Source organism: Microtus pennsylvanicus, chromosome 8 (assembly GCF_037038515.1).
Source record: "Microtus pennsylvanicus isolate mMicPen1 chromosome 8, mMicPen1.hap1, whole genome shotgun sequence".
NCBI lineage: Eukaryota > Metazoa > Chordata > Mammalia > Rodentia > Cricetidae > Microtus > Microtus pennsylvanicus.
In genome coordinates, this window is record NC_134586.1 from 77,499,018 (window position 1) to 77,511,694 (window position 12,677).

General features: G+C 39.7%; 1 protein-coding gene across 1 annotated transcript in view; it reads left to right on the forward strand.

Annotated features, from left to right (window-relative positions):
• Positions 1 to 12,677, forward strand: part of Il23r (interleukin 23 receptor) — a 146,624-nt gene that overhangs the window by 20,541 nt on the left and 113,406 nt on the right. The window contains exons 3-5 of the mRNA XM_075982152.1: positions 5,063 to 5,171; positions 7,526 to 7,628; positions 10,874 to 11,170. Of these exons, the coding sequence (XP_075838267.1) occupies positions 5,063 to 5,171; positions 7,526 to 7,628; positions 10,874 to 11,170 (509 nt within the window). The remainder of the gene's footprint in view (positions 1 to 5,062; positions 5,172 to 7,525; positions 7,629 to 10,873; positions 11,171 to 12,677) is intronic.

Here is a 12,677-nt window from a genome sequence, read left to right on the forward strand (position 1 = left end):
CCTGTAACTTGGTGGTATATAGAGCTTCACACTTATCAATTGTGAATCAACTTCCCAGTAATCTTTTTACACACAGTTAATAAAAAAGGTGGCTTAGTTTGCATATTTGTTTATAACAAGTTGATAAAATTTTCCATTAAAGCTACCAGTAGCAATAAAAGTAATTATACTAAACATCATTAATAACTATTTATATTACATTGCAAACTTGTTCTTCTTTGAGTCATTAAAGCTGAGCACCGATTTTGCAACTTCATTTTAGAGTTATTTTTTAATTATACGTGTTAGTCAGGATTCTCTAAGGAACAGAACTGATAGAATGAACTATGTGCATCTATATATCAGGAAGGGACTTCTCAGAGCACCTTATAGGTTGTGGCTCAAGCGGTCCCGCAAGGAATGTTTCCTGACGGAAAAGTCAAGAATCCAGTAGCTGTTCAGTCCACAAGACTGGATGTGTGAGCAGTCCCAGTGTAGTGCTGGAGTCCCAGGGAGGTCCCAGAGAGGTGCCAGTTTTCAGTCCACATTGGAATCCTGAAGGCTTAAGTTCTGACACCAGCAACGGAATGGGTCAGGATAGATAAGTTTGCCAGGGAGAATGAAGGCAGACAGAAATCACAAGCTTCCTTGTGTACACATGAATGCAGATGCTCCTGGAGACCAGAAGAGGGAGTGAATCCTCTGGAGTCAGGGTAACAGGAGGTTGTGAGTTTCCTGGCGTGGATGCTGTGACTGACCTTGGGTCCTCTGTAGGAGCACTATGAACTCTTTATCACTGATCCATCCCTAGGTTTGGTTTCTTTGTCATAGCCCAGAATCCTTGGATGTCATGAGCATGCTCTTTTTTCCCCCATTGGTGTTTGAGTGTAGTATTTTCTCAGTCTTGTTCTGAATCCCTAATAATATCTTCTGTATGGTCAAGTACATGGATGATGTTTCTACATCCAAGTTTGAACCAAGTCAAAAATAAGCCTTTAAGAATAACAACTGATCAGACCTTGAATCTCAAAAAAAAGAGAGGAAGAGAAGAGAAGAGAAGAGAAGAGAAGAGAAGAGAAGAGAAGAGAAGAGAAGAGAAGAGAAGAGAAGAGAAGAGAAGAGAGGCTAAACATCTGAGGAAAAACTGTTTTTATAGTTTGGTTCTAATTCTGTCATGGATTTTTTTCTTTTGCTGGTGGATATACATTTAAACATATTCAATAGTGAAAATATTAAATCCAAAATGAAGCTCCAAAGTTTCAGAATAATTACTCTAACTGTATAAAAGACCACTGAAATGTACAGGCTCTAGATCTGGTTAATTCTAGTATTTTTAAAAAAAAATTGTATTCCCCTTAATGAATTTATTTAGTTTTGTTTATGTACTTGATGAAAGAGAGAAAGAAGGAGAAGGAAAGGAAGAAAAAGGAAGGGAGGGAGGGAGGGAGGGAGGGAGGGAGGGAGGGAGGGAGGGAGGGAGGGAGGAGGAAAAAGTGTTGGAACGGCTTTCTTCTGGGCCTTTGGAAACTGAAGACTGAATGAGCATGGAAACCCGCTTGTGATCACTGATGAAAGCCAGAGAATCAACGGTTCAAAGGGGATCCTGGGTCTACACAGCTAGGCTCACAAGATACCTTGAAACAAAATACCAGGTCAGAAGAAAAATTGCGGTAGAGAAGGGAAAGGGAACCTTGGGGACTGGCAGGCATATATAGAGATAAGGAATGAGGCGTTAAACAATTGAACTTGTGGATTAATTTCTTGTTATTTTGATTCAGGGTCTACTTTGTAGATCAAAATGGCCTTGAATTTACAGAAATCCTTCTGCCTCAGCTTCCTGCTATGGGAAATACGGCCTGTGTCTTTCCTATGATATATGCTGTACCCAGCAAGTGTTTGATGGCTCCAAGAACTGCCTTCATTTCAGTAGCTTCTCTTCTTTGCATACAAGTGGCCTCTACTGGCCACACTTAGCTTTGCAGTGCATGGACTGAACATATTATCCCACTCTGGAGATGACCTAGACCATCCTGGATAAGATGGCTGATGTTCTGAGGAAGTGTCTTCCAAGTACAATAGCTGCAAAGGGAAGAAGAAGCCGTAGCACTGAAATCTTTATAGGCTGACCTGTTGTTAGGCTTTCAAACTCTACTAAGCATTAATCACTCAGTTGGATGGGACAGCAAGATGTCTGTTTGTTGGCACTTCAGAGTTCATGGGCTCTACTGCAGTGGACCCACAGGCAGAGAGATGCTCTGGAGGTTGATCCACCTGCTGACCTCGGGCTTAGGAATGTCACAGTTCAAAATTATTCCCAACTAATGCCATGTGCTCCCAAACACCTATGTGTGTCACCATCTGGGCTGAGCCTCCTCTCACCTGCAGTTCCTGGTTTATCTTTTCTATTTTACTTTAATCTTTATATGTTTTTCTTTAGAGCATGTTGTTTTATAGAGAAACTGGGCAAACCTTCCATAAATTCCTTGTGTACTACATTTTCCTCACCTATATCAGTGGGATACTTTTATTAGAACTGATAAGCCCATAGTGACATGTTGCTATCACACAGGGTCCTGGTTCATGATAAGGTGATGTGCGTTCTATGGGTTTAATAAATAGAGAACGACAGGAGCCCATCACTGCAGCATCACTCAATATAGTTTCACTACCTTAAAGGTTCTCCATGCGCAGTCTTTTCTCCTTTTACTAATCTCTGACACTGTGATTATTATATTGTTGTTTGTTTCATTGGTTGGTTAGTTGTTTTTCACTTTTAACTTCTGTGATGTCTTGCAGTGGGAATCAGACAGAATGTAGTCTTTCAAACTGGCTTCTTTATCTAATAACTTTCATTATGCTTTTCCCATGTCTTTCTATGACATCATAGCTCATTTTCTCCAACACTGAATAATATTCTATCATCTGTCTGTGTTATAGGTTATCCATTCACCTTCTAAAAGGCATACTGGTTGCATGCAATTTTGAGTAAATATGTATCAAGTTGTAAATTTCTATATGCCGTATTCTGTGTGTTTCTAGATTTTTATCCTCTGAGTAAATACCAAGGAACACTGTTTCTTATTTTTATGTATGAATTGATAAGAGCCTGTTTAAATTTCAAAGTGGTTGTTCTAGTTTATATTTCATACTAGTGGTTTTAACTTACCTCTGTTTCTTAGAGTCTTGGAAAATCAAGCAAAGCTAGCCTTTAATGTGCAGCTCACAGGAAGCGGGGTGAATCTGCCTTCTGCTCCTTTCCCTCTAACAGAGCTGAGTGAGTCTAAGGAGTGTGAAGCTGAAGCCCTGAGCTGCTGACTGGGAAGCATTATCTTTCAGGTAAGCCAATTTATGGCTCTTTCTCCTCAGAAAATCTTCAAGTTCAGTATTGTGATAACTAATGAGACAAAATACTCTTCATTTATTTGGCATATTTGAAGAATGAGTAAAAGTATCCTCAATTTATTTAAAACCTACAAATAAGCCATAAACTTAGAAAGAATTAATTCAAAGAAAATGAATGAATCTAAAGCTGCTAGGAATGAATCTAAAGCCTATATATATGCTGGATAAGCATACCTAACGCTATGTTAATATTTTTTATAAATTCATTGAAAATAGTTTGTTTCCTTCTTAAATAATAGCTATGTCACATAGTCTGTATGTTTCTTAATTACTCAGAATTTTCATTGTTGAAAAGTAGGTCAAGCTTAGTGAACTGTGCACTGCTGATAAAGGAAAGGCATGATCCGAATGTTCACCCACTAGAGGATGGTAAGGTAGCAAAAATACTAGTCAAAAAAGGGGTGCCCAAACCATGAAACCAAGTTCAGAGTGAGCATGAATAACAAAGTAGAATGTATAATTAAGACTCTATCAACCCAAACAAACTAAGACAAACAACTTTTAGCAGCCTGGTAATAACAATGTGTTGATTGTGCTCAGGGAAACTGGATATGGATATTTTCACTCATTCCAAGCAAAAGAATTTGCAGAACACTCCTCCACTTCAGATTCCTACTGCTTGGCTTTTCTTCTGGCCCCAGTTGGGTCTTGGTAGCCAGACTCAGACATGGAAGGTGGCTTCGTCTTTAATCAGTTCTCCACATAGTCATCCGAATTAACTTCTAAAGCTCAATTGAATAATGTTAATTCTTTACTTAGCAATATTTGACATCACTTTTTTGCCTTCAGAATGAAGCTTAACTGTTTAGGCAGGAATGCCACACCAATTTCAGGCTGCTGCTGACCTGAAGTTGTTTATTTTGGCATGGCAGGGGTGGGCTGGGCAGGGAGGATCTTGCTGGATTACTAAGGCTGGACTCAAACTCATGATCCTCCTGCCTCAGACTCCCAAGGACTAGGATGACAGGCATATACTGCCATGCTCACTCTCTCTAATATTATTGGATTGAAGTTCCCTATTCTCACTCTGGAGAAGCGAACTGAAGACCCTGAGACGCTGTCACTGCACTCTCTGTTCTCAGTGAGGGAAATGGTTTTCACACCTCCTTCACAGCTTGTAAGGCCATAACAACTCCTGATTAGCAGTCACTTCTTCAGCTTGGTCCTCAAAGTTACAACACGTTTATGTTTTTCAGGGGTTCTCAGCTTAGTCATTTATTATAGTCATTCGGGTATTTTTTTTTGTAAAAATCTCAATGTCCAGATTTTACCCACAGAAATTGCAGTCTCACTAAACTATCTGCAAAGAGTCTGAGCACAACTGTGTTTTAAATGTTCTCCGACAGTGTGCTTGCTTGGAACTGAAATTGGGCCCTCTGGAAGAGCAGCAAGCACTCTTAACAGTTAAACCACATTTCCAGCCCCAGGCTTTGTTTTATTTTTGAAACAGGGTATTATTCAATTTCCCACAGTATCTTTAAACATTTTATAACCCAAATCTCCTTGAACTAGAGATCCTCAGCCCCCCCAAACGTTGGGGATTTAAAGTAACTTTTCTTAATAAATATACATATGACCATGAGCTGTAAATGGATCAGAGTCACGGCAAGCCTTTCACCTACTTAGCCATCTCCCCAGCTCTACACTGTTCATTCTTATTCAAGATTCTCTTTCCTTGTAGGGATGAAATTTCTTATTTTCTTTTGGAGCATGGGAGGGTATGGCCTACTCTCACTCTAGTGAATATTTTTGAAGCCAAGCAGCCTGACGACATTATCACATTGAACCTGGTAAGAGCCCCGAAGGAAGTGAAAGCTCAGTAGAGACTTGCTGACAGTTTCGGAGAGTGAGTTAATGATCATTACGGCAGGAAGCATGGCAGCAGACAGGCAGGCATGGTGCTGCTGCAAGGGCTGAGAACTCACATCTGAACAGCAAGGTGGAGGCAGAGAGAGCAAGAGTGTGTCTGGTGTGGGCTTCAGAAACCCCAACACCCACCCCCAACACGCGCACCTCGGGTAACACAGCTTCTCCAAGGCCACACCTTCCTAAAGAGCAGCAACTAGATAAGCTGTGTCCAGGCACTTGGGAGCCATTCTCATTCAAACCAGCACGGGAACCATAAGGAAAAAACATGAAGTTTTGTGCATAAGTTACTCTTTAACTTGCTGGAGGCGCCAAAGCTGACTTTTCGTTCACCCACTTTCTGTTTTCTTTCCTTCACAAGTCTGTTTCTCTTGTCTGCTCCCTGCATTTGTTAGCAAACTAAGGATTTACAGGGCTATAATCCCTGTCCCTTTTACCCTTGTAAGGTTTGGCTCCTTTGTTGTGTTGGAAGTGCATATCATCCCTCCCTTCCATATTCCCTCCTCTGCTCTGAAATCTCATTTCTCAGAATTTTGCAAGCTAAAATTTGTTGTTCCTTTACCCACCATTGTCCCTCAGCAACCAAAGGAAACAGGAGGAGCGTTGGCACAGAGAAACTTCAGCTTTTTTCTGGGGAAACACAGCCTCTGGGTTAAGACTCAGGAAGCTTCTGCGCAACAAACAGTGTGGTTGGGACTGGTAAAAATGAATCTGGAAATGAGGCCAACAAGAGAGAGTGGTGTGACTTCCTCCTTAGTTGTCGTTATCTCTGAAGGAGCTTTGGGGAGTGGAGGGTTTCTCCAAATATCTCGCCCTCATTCTCCCTCTCACTTCAGTGTATGGTGCAGGTAGAGAAACAAGCAGCTATATGGAGTGACGTTTTCTTTTCTTTTCTAATGTTTGTTTTGGGACTACATCTCACTATGTAACTCTAGCAGGCCTCTAATTCCCTATATAGACCAGGCTAACCTTGAACTCAAAGAGATCTGCCTTCCTCTCCCTCCTAAGTGCTAGTATTAAAGACACCCGTACACGCCCCCCTCCAAAAAAGGACACATACAAGCATGCCCATCTGTTTGACTTCTTGAATAAGACAGTATTTTCAGTTAAGGTGAGGAGAAAAAGTATTGACACAGCAGTTCACTTTCAGTAATCTGGGTTTTCCCAAAAAGCGACACGAGAGCTAGTCATTATGAAATGGACACCAAGTTCCTCTTCAGGAAACGGAAATGTAGGTCAAGGCTCTGCTGACATTTCCATTTGTCTCATAGGTAAAAATCTGAAGCACTCACTGACAGGCAGGCACCAGGGCAGTTGCTTGGCTCTGAAGAGAGAAGGTGCTTCGAATGAACAGAGAGGCAAAGGGACCCTGATCCCTGAAATACAGAACGACAGCTGTGCTTCCCTCCGGGAATGCACAGGCCAAACTGCTCTCTCTCACATGTTCTGTGATTCTTCCATGCAATGCTCCTGATGAAAGGTGAGTCTCTCATCCTGTCTGCCACCACACCAATTCTGACATCTTGGTAGTGAGCAGTTAGCTTCTGATGAGGCAGTTCTACAGCTGTACTGTCTCTTCTAGAGACACATTGTCATAATTAAGAAAGAGCTTTCCAAATTCATAAGCCACAAAAAAAAATGCAATTGCCTGTTTTATGCTGCTTGGCGAGCCATGAATTGGGTTTTGAAGTTCTTTCAATAGGAAAAGTCAGGTTTAACTAAATGACAAAAAGCACAACTTATTCCACAACCAGACTGATGTGTGAAGAGCAAGGCCCCCCGTGTAAGCTGTGGACAGTGCCTTCCATCCTAGGTCTCTTCTGAGGCCGAGAGATGAAGAGCCCCCTTGGGCTTTGACCTGCCATACTTATGTCTTGGCCTTGATTCCCTTTTCCTCATTTTGTATCCTTTTTCGTGGGAATTCTGAAACTTTCAGTTTCTGCCAGCTTTTGTTCATAAAAGACTGGTCTTCTAGTCTTGATGGCTGTGAATGGTCAGACAGCAGAGAGGGGAGCTGCTTGATGCGGGAGCCGTGTGATTTTAAAAAGGGTCTGATGACCTCATAGGATAACCTGCAGCATTGCTCTAAGGTAGACATTCCACCCAGATGCTCTGCTTATCTGCCGCTTGATGAACCTCCTCAGAACACTGGCATCTGTCTGCCCTATTTCTGTTATTCTGAAGGAAAGGATCCTATTCAAGATCATAATCACAAGACATGCAGTGCTCAGTGTCTCTTTAAAACGTTACAATATAAACATTTCATTTTTTTTTCCAGAAAGAAATGAAAGGTTTCTTCCTCATTTGGGATGTGAGTCACCTCACACTACAGTGGCATGTAGGAATCGCCCTCTATGTTCTCTTCAGATGGTGTCATGGAGGTAAAGTGTTTTGTGTTTCTGTCTCTCTTTTCATTTAACAAATAGAATGTTGAACAGTTATCATTTTTCAAGCCATTATGTCATAATATCTATTCCACTGAGAAAAATTAGTATGGAATGAAATGAACTAAAAATAATTCAACTTCCCTCCAAAGGCAGGTTGTTTTTGTTTCATTTAGTTTGTTTTTCCCCCCAGACACCTAAATGGACACTGTCATACATGGCAGGAGACCACAAAGGAGACCATCGTGAGATGTTCTGTTTGGGGATTATCATAACTGTTATGTAATTTATCCAAATCCTGCCTTTACTTTAATTCTGTGAACTAATTAGTGACGGTCACTATACAGCAATCTCTCATTTAGTCCTTGTGATAAACCATTATTTTGCCGCTGTTTTTCTTTCTGTCTCATAATTCACACTAACATTCAATAGAACAAGTTCCTTTGAGACTGCAGAAGTTAAGGAAGGCTATGGTTGGCCTCTGGGAGTTGCTGTTGCGCACAACTGTCTCCTGGACAAAGGTACAGTTCCAGGAAGACAGACAATACCAGCACAGGGTTCTGAAAAGTTGAGTGACGTTTTTCAGACTAGGTGATTCAGAATAGTGACAAACTTGTTAATTTTCTTTCTTTTTCATTTTGTTCTGGTTGGGGGGGGGGGTATTTGTTTGTTTGTTTTTAGTTTTTGTTTTGTTTTTGTTCTGTTTTTTGTTTATGTGAAATGCTTCACAGATTTTTAAGTCATCCTTGCTTGGGACCATGCTGACTTCCAATTTGTTCATCTGTAGTCGTGAACACAGTTATGTTGGAGCTACAGATACAGATGTAAAAACTTGTAGCAAGATAACTGGACATTTCAGAGTTAGCTCAACAGATGCCTTAGAAGGTTTAGAAGAAAAGATGCCAGACAATAAGTAGAACTTCTGTTTCTACATCCAAATGATGGGTACACAGCAAGTGAAGTAAGACATGGTGTTGGACAGTGCCTAGCACTGTGGCTCATTCTTCTGTGACTATTAGTAGGATTCAGGTGACATCTGTCAAGGTTTTCAGAAGGATAGTGTTACCCAATTTCAGTAGCTTTACTGGCCAAGTGCAGAGGCACACACCTTTATTCTGACACTCAGGAGGCCAAGACAAGGGGACTGTTGGAAGTTTGTAGCTAGAGTGGGGTACAGAACGAGTTCAAGGATAGCCTGGCACACATAGAGAAACTACTCTGTCAAAAAAAATCCTTAAATAAACAAATATTATAAAGATATAGGAGTATAATTACACATTTCTACAAAAAGTCAAACATTTCTAACCAATCTAAAATGTTATTTAAGAAACTCAATTATCTGGGCAGAGGAGCTCATGTCTATAGTACATGAGTTCAAAGTCAGCATGGGCTGCATGCAAAGTAAGAGCATTTAAAAAAGAGCAGAAACTAACAAGTTAACATGACCTACTCTTCATACTCTGTGCTGCCTCCAATATGACTTGAAAAGCCACTTCTAAAACTCAGGACATGTGACCAAATCTTTTGAGACTTTTCTATGTATTCTAAAAATGATTTCACAATGAGTCATAGAAATATGCTTTTCCTAAACTTGAATTGTCACACTTATTTAAAATAGTCAGATATGTTCTTTAAGAAAATAGAGTACATCAAAAATCTGTCTACCATCCTTACTTGGGTCCTATGCTACTCTATTCAATAGTATCCTGCTTTGTCTCCTCCTCCTTCCTTTTCCTCTTCATCTTCCCAGATCCTTCTTTCATTTGTTTTTTAAGACCAAGTTACATTTTGTACATGAGCCTTGAACTTGCTATGTAAGACAGGCTGGCTCAAATTCTCCATCCTCCTTCTTCAGCCTGGATCCTTCTTCCAAGGATTGCTAGGATTATAAGCATATGCTACCGTGCCCTGACAGGTCTTTCTTTCTTTTTAAATATTTTTCTGGGGAACAGAGTGTGCGCCAAGGCACAAGGGAAAGGCCAGAGGACAACGTGCTTCTCTCTTTCCACCATGTGGGGTCCAAGGACGAAACTTATGTCTTCATACTCATGTCATCTTACTTGCTCTCATTCTTTGCTACATAGCCTAGGCTATCTTAGAGATTAAAATATATGTAGCAAAGCTGGCTCTAAATTCGTGGTCCTCCTTCCTCACATGAGTCCTGGGATTACAAACTCCCTTTTTATGTCTCTGGTTCTACTCCCTATTGACGATGCTGTAATTATTTTATTACTTCTTCAGCATTTAAGAATTGCTAATTTATGTGTAAATGTTCCTTAAACAAAGGGGAATCTTAAATTACATACTCAACAAACTAGTTCCTTAAGCTTTGTGTTTCTAGGACAAGGGCCTTTTTAAAATTGAATACTGATCTTTATTCTTATCTTAATAAGATTTAAATATATTTTAATATAAGTATTTCCAGGAAAAGATACAACAAATTTCATAAAACTTCTGGTGTGTTTTCTAGATAAGAGTTTTATTTCATTAACATTCCATTTGATTTTATACAAATGACTTTATGTTAGGGGAGACTGATGGGAATATAACTCAAGGCAAGCTCTGCACTAAATTTTAAAATAGTGATTTGGTGTCATGAAAGCAATACACCCATTGTGTCATATTTAAGTGACAGACATACACAATTTAAAATAAAAGTATTAACACTGAGATTGATGCTACTAACAACTTTCAGTATTTCTCTATGATTTGGTCATTATTTGCTTTTTTTCAATGTTGAGCTTTTATAAATCATGTTATTTTTCACCTTGCCCCTATATTAGTAAATTAGTGATGTGTTTTATTTGGTTATTAAGTGCTCTTTTTTTGGAAGGATTTGATCATTTTATTCACATTAAGCTGATAAAAGTTTTATCTCAAACAAACAAACAAACAAAAACACCCGCCCAAACAGCAAAGGATAGATTGAGTATCAAGAGAAGAGTTGGATTCTGCGGTTCATAGTCTACTTTGAGTCTCATACTTGGAAAAATGCTGTGGCTTCATAACATTCTCTACCTTACGGTAGAAGAGGAAATTGTATTTGCTCTCTAACAATGAGAAAGCTCAAAGACTGGTTCAGGCTGCTGGCCATCAGGGAATCCATAATGAAAACACACAGCTATTCATCAGTAATCATTCAGTTATTGAAATAATATATTTTACATGAAGTAGCATATTCTTCTTCTAAATCCCTTACAATAATTTGCAAACAATTAATTATTTTATATGTTTATTTCCAGGTATTACAACTATAAACTGCTCTGGTAACATGTGGGTAGAGCCTGGTGAAATTTTTCAGATGGGGATAAATGTTTCTATATATTGCCAAGAAGCCCTTAAGAACTGCCAACTAACAAAGCTTAATTTTTATAAAAATGGCGTAAAAGAAGAAGTCCATATCACCAGTATTAATAGAACAACAGCTCAACTTCGGTATAAAGGCTTTTGGGAACCTCATGCCTCTATGCATTGCACTGCTGAATGTCTTGGACATTTTCAAGAGACACTTATTTGTGGAAAAGACATTTTCTCTGGATGTAAGTACCTTGGTGTATCCTAATGGTTAACTGATAATTGCTGGGCTTTTGAACTAAAGCAAATCAACATAGTTTAACTTTCAGTTAGGTTTAAGATAGGGCTCAACTCAAATGTCTACAGAGTCGGTTTGATGAACTCTGAGTTATAGAGGCTGGTGAGGCCCATACAGAGAAGAAAGATCATGGCTCACTGGGACAGCCACTGCTGGTCTTTCAACACAAGACAGAAGTGGGAAGGGTTGATGAGAACACCATAAATTTTAAAATAGGGCAAATATTCCCAGAGGACAATTTTTCCCCTCTAGCCTGAATGATTCGTCTTTGTGAAGCCAGCACCTCAGGTCTGAGAGGCTGCTCTTAGTTAAGGATGAACGTGCACACCTGTAATCCAGCACTCTGAAAGTGGAGGAAGCAGGATGGTGAATTCCTGATCTGTAGTGGACTGCAGAATTATGCACTGAGAGCTAAACAAGTACTTACTTGTTTAGTCAATACCCTTACTCTCCCAGCCAGGTCCTTGTATAACTTAGAAGCCTCCCTCCCTGTAATTAACTTCCTTCACAGACAGTTGGTCAAAGTTAGTGTCCAGGCAAAGGGACCTCAATTGAGACCTTCATAGATGCCGAAGAACAAGAATTACAGCATGTCTGAAGTTGTTGAGCCATACCTCTTGGAAAGATACAAAGCAAGAGTGTCCTAGATTCAGTCTGCCAGCAGATAGCAAAGTGCTGTCCCAAGCTAACCTCGCATAAACTTTAAAGCATACCTATTCTTCACATGCCAGTCTGTCAACTAAATACCTATGTCTCAAAGCTTACCTCACTGTACCCTCTGCCCTATGGCCACAGTCTCAGTTCTGTAACCTTAGACCCTTATGTTGCCATGGCAATGGTTCTGCCTCTATTGTTTAGCATAGGGCTGTGCTTCTGACCAATGAGAGCTATTCTGGTAACTTCTTCTTTTGCTTCAAGTCTTCAAAGATTTTGAGAAACCAGACTAAAAAAGTAGTAACTGGAGGGAAAAGTTGGAAGAAGTTAGCAGAAATGTATAAGGATAAGAATATAGAAAAAATAAAAACATAGGAAGAAGAGGAGGAGGGAGGGAGGAAGGAAGGAAAGAAGAAAGAGAGAATTAGAATTGAGACAGAGAATTAGAGCTAGGAGGTTATAGACAATTAGGACAAAAGAACTAGATTAGAGGCAGAGAGAAAGGAGAGAACAAGAAATAGATAAATTTCCATTAATAGAAAGAAGGTGTTGTGAGAAAAGTTTCTTTATAGCCCTCAGAAACTAGTTCTTTCACTTACTGTAGCATCTCTTTTGGGCCCTGAGCAAAGACTTTTAAGGCTAGACCTTAAAATACTAATCAACCTGAGTATTGGCAACAACAAAAAGTTTAAATGTTGCTCTTTTCATGTTTTTATTTGGATTTTGTTGGTGAATTTGTTTTCCAAATTAATATAATTAATTTTGAAGCTGCTTGATCCCAATGAGCTATTTTGAAACCA